General features: G+C 38.3%; 1 protein-coding gene across 1 annotated transcript in view; it reads right to left on the bottom strand.

The window, feature by feature from the left end:
* Positions 1 to 209: 209 nt before the first annotated feature.
* LRRC1 (leucine rich repeat containing 1) overlaps positions 210 to 7771 on the bottom strand; it is a 129709-nt gene continuing 122147 nt past the window's right edge. Inside the window, exons 13-15 of the mRNA XM_025384322.1 lie at positions 4808 to 4980; positions 3721 to 3857; positions 210 to 1702 (exon numbers count right to left, since the gene is read on the bottom strand). Coding sequence (XP_025240107.1) covers positions 1544 to 1702; positions 3721 to 3857; positions 4808 to 4980 — 469 coding nt within the window. The 3' untranslated portion in view covers positions 210 to 1543. The remainder of the gene's footprint in view (positions 1703 to 3720; positions 3858 to 4807; positions 4981 to 7771) is intronic.

The following is a 7771-nucleotide window of genomic DNA, read 5'->3' as shown; positions in this document are numbered from 1 at the left end:
TCCACTTGGCCAGACTGCCACAACCCAAAATTACTAGCCAGAGTCAAAGGCAATTCTGGGCTCCGCCCTGTGTGAATGCAAGTCCCACACGAGGTCACTCACAACTGATGGGTAATTTAAATATGTAATAGACCAGAGCACACGGCCAAAAAATTTGGCTACCTGCTATCACTTGAACATACAAAGTAATAATTTTTAAAAGCTGTATGGCCAATGTCCAGGAAGAATTTATTTCTTGGAGAAAAAAAATATATATGATTTTCCTAGACACCACACAGTGACTGGCACTTTTCATTTCTCTTTTATCACAGCATACAAAAAAGAAGTCAACAGAAACACACCAAAACTTTTCCCAATATCCCTTAAATTCGCAGATTTAAAATTAAATCTTGAAGCAGTATTTTCTGATACTTTGATTCAAACTCTATTTACAAATTAAATTGCACTTATAAAGATAGCAACATTTCTATTTTGATAGGTTATTTTGCTTTATTGTGGTTGTATATCTGGATATAAAACTTTTAAAGCTTTCTTGAATAAAAATCATTCTTTTGCAGTACATAATTTATTTGCCCACTGAATGTCTGAACCAGTTTTCTCTTTTTGTGCTTTTCTGATCTATTTTATTTTACAAATGGCACATACCATCAGAGTAGGGGCAGTCTGACACTGCGCTCATTATGAGAGACTTATTCAGAAAAAGTTAAAGTGTAAGGAATAAAATATTAGCAGTCAAATCCTTTGGTTCATCTTTTCAAAAAAAAAATCAACCGATACAATTACAAATCATTGATAATTCATCTTTTTGGTTAAAAACGAATCCGCCAGGTAGATTACTGATTAAAATACAACACTGCTTTAAAATACCACATTCCTATTTTCATCTCACTGTTCAGAGACGCCATTGTTTACAACTGATTGGACATGACACAGGATACAGTAAGGCACAAGTGGATGGTACAAATAAAAACAAATACTTCAGGACTTGTTTCTCTGCACAAATACTAAAATATGTACCGTCTTCAAGATAAAATAACAAAAAAGAAATACATATTTTTGTTACGAAATACCTATACAAAATTTTAAAATTTACACCATCTGAGCTGCCAAAAAAGGTTTAAAAAGTATCCATTTTTCCCCATACATAAAACTATCTCTCATCAGTAGGTCCAAGGGAACCTGGGGGATTCAAAATGTCCCAGCACTTTATGGAAGGGAGTAGGATAAAAATTCCCCTTTCTGCTCTCCCTTATCCCAACATAAGACAAAAACAAAGGTCGTATGTTTACAGTAGTGTATTCTACTTATTACAAACAACTGAAATTAAAAAAAAAAAAATCACGCCGGGAGACCACTGGTGGCTGACTGGTTGCGGGACGAGTAAGGCACTTCCTGGGAGACAGCAGCTTCCCCACACTCCACGGGAGGATGGCGCGCGGGGGCTGGTTAGCTAAGACAAGGAGCACGTGAGGCTCCCCGGAAGCAGACAGGAACGTCTGGACAGCAGAGGAAGACACAGGAGGTAAAACTCGGAGGTGAAACTCTACACAGAAGTGGTCACTCGGTCAATGGCATGATTGACCTCGTTTTTGTTTGAGTCCAGTCCTTTAGCAGCATTCATGTCATTCCGTAAATTCTCCACTGTCTTTTTCATGTGCTTTAACTCCCCTGGGTGTGGAGTGGCTCGCCTTAGAAGTGTTCTCTAAAAACAAACAGTGGAGTGAGTGTTTTGGTTTTATTCCACTACTTTTTCAACACATGCAGCTTCAAGGCATTTGCATTCCAATACAAATGTTACCTTCTTAGAAATTCTGAGTTAAAGCGGGTGGAAAAGCTTTCTTTGGAGGTATGTGCATTTATCAACTGCTCACTGGTAGTTAAGGGAAAGGGAAAGTGTTCCATATAACTTACCTCGTTACAATAGAAGGATTACTTTTAGAATAAAAGAATACTTATAAAAATATGAAATTACTATAAAATAAAAATCTCCATAAGCAGCAAGAACAGTTATTTTAAAATTTAGGATATAATTATAGGGTGTAGGGAAAGAAAAAGATAAAAGAGTAAATAAAAAATCCTAAATTAAAGTCACTATAATGTTCTACTATTACCCAAAGCGATTCTGGCTTTTTTCAACCCTTGAGGCATGCAAGAAAAAGGAAATCAAGAGGGAAATATTTCCTTTTCTTATTTTGCTGCTGTGTGTACTATTTCTATGACCTACTGATGAAAGTTCACACTCTTCTAATAAAGACTGGAAGTTAAGTAACAGGGTATGAGTAATTTTTAAAATATTATTTAATATGTTACATGATCTTTAGCTCATAAAACAGCGTGTACATCTTTTAAACGGCCTATCCAAGTGCTTTAGGGGGAACCAAACTAGCTTAACAAAATACTGGAAGAGGCAATGAAGTAACTGGTGATAATCACACTCTAACAAGTCTTGAGGTGAGTATTAAAGAGTCATTGACAGTGAGTAATTTTATCATCCCTAATTTGTGTTTTGCCCTTTACGATTGTATAGGCCTAAAATCCCATTTGGTGACAACTGGAATAACAAGACTGTAGGCAAAAATTTAAAAACCGCCTTTGTTTTGGGGGCTGCAAGTACTCCCTCTAAGCTCTGCTTAAGAAAAATCTCAATTAGTTTAAGGAATTTATGAAGCCAAAGTCAACTGCTAGGAAGATGTCAAGCCTTGTCACCAACACCTAGAGATGCTAGATGTCTGAGAGACATTTTCAAGTACAGATGAAAGTAAGGGTGACTGGTATTTTCCAATTTCTGAACAAAAACTTGTTAACTAATCCAACTAAGATCCTAAGCCCTCTACAAGAAGACTAAGGTGAGCTGGTTACATGAAGAAGGCACAGAGGTCTGGCACTAAGTCAAATCATGGCAAGCAAATGGAGTCAACATGGGAAGAGACAGCATTCACTGGGAACAATTTTTTAAAAAAAGTTTCAGTGGGAGGGAAAACTATCACAAATAAAAAGAAGCACCATAAAAGCAGCACAACACAACAATGAGAGGCCGGGCACAGTGGCTCACGCCTGTAGTCCCAGCACTTTGGGAGGCTAAGTGGGGAGGTCACTTGAGTCCAGGAACTGTAGACCAGCCTGGACAACATGGTAAAATGCCATCTCTACAAAAAATACAAAAATTAGAGGGGCATGGTGGCAGGTGCCTGTAATCCCAGTACTTTGGGAGGCCAACATGGGTGGATCACTTGAGGTCAGGAGTTCAAGACCAGCCTGACAAACATGGTGACATCCTGTCTCTACTAAAAATACAAAAAATTAGCTGGGTGTGGTGGCAGGTGCCTGTAATCCCAGCTACTAAGGAGGCTGAGGCAGGAGAATCGCTTGAACCCGGGAGGCAGAGGTTACTTGAGAGGCTGAGGTCGGGGGATGGCTTGAACCCAAGAGGTGGAAGTTGTAGTAAGCTGAGATCACTCCACTGCACTCCAGCCTGGGTGACAGAGGGAGACTCTGTCTCAAAAAAGAAAAAAAAAAAATGAGTTCCATTTGCCCCATTTACCTTTTGTGACTGAGTACCTAGAATTACCTAGTTTTGTCTTCTAAAAAAATTCTTAAATGCTGAAGGCAAGGCAAGGCAGAGAACATACTAATTGAAAATAAAGAATATCCTAATTAGGTGCCATTCTCAATCTTTTAATTTTGAACTTCCACAGAGGCAAAGAATCTGCATTTCCATACCGTCTCATTGTCTTCTTCATCTTTCTCATCCTCCACAAATCGGATTGCACTGACTCTGTTGACAGCACGCTCGTTCCAGGCTTCATCAGAGACATCATTTACCAAGTTCTCCAGCGCACCACAGCGAGGCAGATTCTCTGCAGTGACAAAGACCACATCAGCAGGGAACTGTGGTTCATGTGACCGGTAAAAGCCATGAACTTTGCAGCTGACAAGGCAGAATCTATACGGAGGACCAGGGGTAGAACACCAGAAATAAGGGTGGTGTTCTGTGGCAAGTTTGGCTTTAAAACACAAACACACACAAAATTCAAAAACAAAAAGAAAAAGGCCTGGGGCAAGGTTGCCCCTTCTTTTTTAATGATGTATAACTCTATTTGAGATCATATAAAATATCTGCTAAATTAATATGTTTAATATTTCATCACAGAATGTCATAATTTAGAGTCCCTTTTAAAATACTTATTTTATGCAACTTCAAAACTGTCCTGACAGTGATGTGGCTGCACAGGTTGGACACCAGTACTTTCCTCAGTAACACACTCTACCACGTTTTCCCTTAGGGTCTTAAAGTCCTCCCACTTGGGGTCCCATTCCCCCAGGGCACTCCGGTTCCCCTCCACCAAGCCCAGCTCTCAGCAAAGGGTTTATGATAGCATTTTGATGTGAATGTGAATTTTTTTTTAACCACGCAGTTTACAAAACAAAGATACAATGACTCAAAATAATTCAATGGCTTAAAAACAGTATGCCAGTGGTGTTAGTACTAATCCTCTGAACTATCAGTTTGGATTTTAAGAGACTCTGTTACCACTTTTAGAAGTATTGTATTTTCAGCCTTAGCTATAATTCAAAACCAAAAAACTGCTTATGGAATTTCAACCATGATAAATAGATATGAGCGGCCCTTCTGCAAGGATGTAGGGTAACCTTTCCGGAAGAGTCCCACAGTGGCCTCGCCTGAGCCGGCTCTAGGTGCAGACTGGATATAACACAATCACATGAAGGAGTAAGAGGCCTTATGGACAGACATTAGGTCCTACTCAATCTCGTGGCCCTGTGAATACTGTCCTTAAATTAAATTCACCTTGACAAGTAGGTTCAGAAGGCAGCTGAGGAAGTAAGACACAGGTTAAAATCTTCTCTCCCGTGGTGTAGTCTGTGTCTGTCTGGAATGTAAGCAGGGGCTGGGACTGGTTGTCAGATAGCCACAGAGCCTTCAACTTCAAGGCAGTCAGGGATAAAGGTAGATGCAGCAACCTATTTTTTTTTTTTTTTTAAAAAAAGAGACATTACAACCTCAAATTTTATAATCAAATCAATCCCTATCCATAAAATGAGGAAAAATTAAAAACAGCTTCCTGAGATTGGTTTCAAAATGTAAAAACGATGTTATGTTTTTAAGACACTTGACATACTCTTTGCAAGTGGATTCTTCAGTAGGTTCCTGTGCTTCCCTTTTCTGCTCTCACTTCTCCCATGAGAACCTCCAGATTACAGGGCAAAAAAAAAAAAAAAAGAGAGAGAAAATTGTAGGACACATTTTTAGGGTCTTGTACTAGGTTTCAATGTAAAGAGAGAAAAAAAGTCAAGGTGATTTTGGAAGGACCCAGAGGAGGTTCTTTACCTCTGATGGCGACAGCCTCACTGACAGGGCTGGTTTTGAAGCTGCGGGATTACCTGTTTCCAGGAGCACCTGATGAATCAGGCCAAGAGGAAGGAGGTGCCTGGGGTGTCAAAGCATTTAAGTTGCAGCCAAAATAAAGATTAAACCCCATTTTGTATGGACTCCATCTAGTTTCTCTAGGGAGATTATTTCAGGTATTCCCTTCTAAACCTTTATCTCTCAGTTTCTAGAAGCTCTTACTTCTCAGAGTCCTAGGTGACAATTAAAATCTATATCAGATTATTTCAGTTTCAAATGAGGTAGTACGTATGAAAGTACTTTAAATGTTATAATGTGACACCTAAAGATTAGTTTTATTTTTATGTTTGCACAAAGACTTCACAGATTGGTTGCAACCCGTAGAATCTATTTAGTAAAGACCACTGCCAGAAATCATATGTACACCTATTTCCAGTTAACATTAGCAGGAAATCTACCTATACATCTTACCAAAAGACTAACAGTGAATTCTCAGACGCACATACCATTTCAATTGACAGAACTTATGGGAAATAAACTAGAACTCTCTAAAGATATGAAAAGAAGCTGTATTCCAATAACACAAAACTAATCAGAGGAAAAGGTAGGCATAAACTGGTTAAATTACTTTAATAAAAGAAGTAAAAAAAAATCAAAGAGTGCACGGACAGTATTAACAACAAAAGCATCATTAACAAACTTTTCACAGTAACAATACATTTTGCAAGATTTCTGTGTTAGTTTCAAAGATGAGAAAATATTTTCTTTTCCTTAACAATTAGTCCAGTAAAGGCTGAGTCCATCTCATGCATATGTATTGCATGCAATACTGAGGAAGTACTGTGAAACTGTAACTTAAGTGGGAGTGAGGTTCTTAAGCCAGTGTATCCACGAGAACTGCTTATATTAAAGTACTCTTAAAAAGATTATGAATTGTACATTATAATATTTCACTAATGAGAGCAGTATGAGGTGAGAAATACATATTTTCAAATCCTAGAATCCACCCGGTGCCACCATATGCTCACAGTTAGAGAAGGACACCTGAGGGAACCACAGGGAACAGCAGAATCACAATTACATTTCTTCTTACTCTGAGATACTTGTTCTTTAAGGGATAGAACTGAAATATCTTCTGCTTATACAAAAATTCTTTCTCTTTCTATCCAAAGAACGTTACATACATGTAAACTCAAATGCAAGAAAGTTAAAAACATGTATTTGCCAGGTACTGTGACAAGGATTTTTTAAATAGGCATTATACACTGTTAAAGTTTCAAGTACATCAAACTCTTTCATTTTATTGAACAAAAATATAATTTATTTAAAATTTTTCTCCTCTATCTTTTAAAAGAGGAAGCAAGCTAGCATCCACTAGAATGTTTAAAGTTTCAAGTCTTGGGCAAGACACTTACAGTCAGCATCTGTACCTGTCTTACTCATGAGAACAGAAAGAAAAAAAATCAAGACTTGAAAAGTGGCACAAAACACAGATACTCAAACGTGGTCATTGTAACTTCTCAGACTAGAAGCCAGCTGAATGTTAAAGCAAAAGTATAAATAAGAGGCTCAAAAGAGCATCGATAATACTAATAAATAACAACTTCTAAGGATGACAAACCATATGACAAAAGCTAAATAAATTACTAGACTCTACAACAACAAATCTTATCAACATATTTCAACTCAGATTAATGAGTTGCCTGAAACACCAGTTTTGCTGCAAAGAATCAAAGTGCCAGCTTGAATGTGGCTGCTGCTGACTGAGTCCATACCACACATGAGCTGCCCACTGTCTTGCGGACAGAAGTGTTGCCAGTGGTGTCCAAAAGAAAAAAACACCCTGTTCCCTGAACAGTCTGCCCACTGAGATTCTGCCGGCTGGCTAATCCTCTAACTCACTATAGCCTGGGGAAAAAAAGACACACACATGCTTTTCTGTCTCTCTTGGGTAAACCATCCCAGCTACAAGTCAGAAAATCGATGAGAAATACATTCCTGCTTTCCAAAGGAGCTAATAATTTTTGGTTTATTCTGGTACCTTCCGTACACTATAGAATAAACAGAATCAACACACAAGAAACCACAGCCCGTAGGCATCTCTGTGTTCTATTTAGGACCACATGCGCCCAGAAATAAAAAACTTGTGGTTACTATTCACACCAATGGTACAAGAACTAAAGCAAATGAATGACCAAACTGTAAGCCTCCTGTCTCCAGTTATATCCATGACCAACCCAGCCCCAAGTAACCTTCTATGCCTGTGAACTACTATAGCAACTGCCTTCTCAAATTTATTTAATATCTAAGCATGGCCTACTGATTAATATTAACTTCACCAGTGACTGAATACGCCTTACAATGTAATGTTTCATCTTTCTGTTACTTTCTACCAGAATTTTTAGT

Source organism: Theropithecus gelada, chromosome 4 (genome assembly GCF_003255815.1).
Source record: "Theropithecus gelada isolate Dixy chromosome 4, Tgel_1.0, whole genome shotgun sequence".
Classification (NCBI taxonomy): Eukaryota; Metazoa; Chordata; class Mammalia; order Primates; family Cercopithecidae; genus Theropithecus; species Theropithecus gelada.
This window is presented reverse-complemented; position numbering and strand designations above follow the sequence as displayed.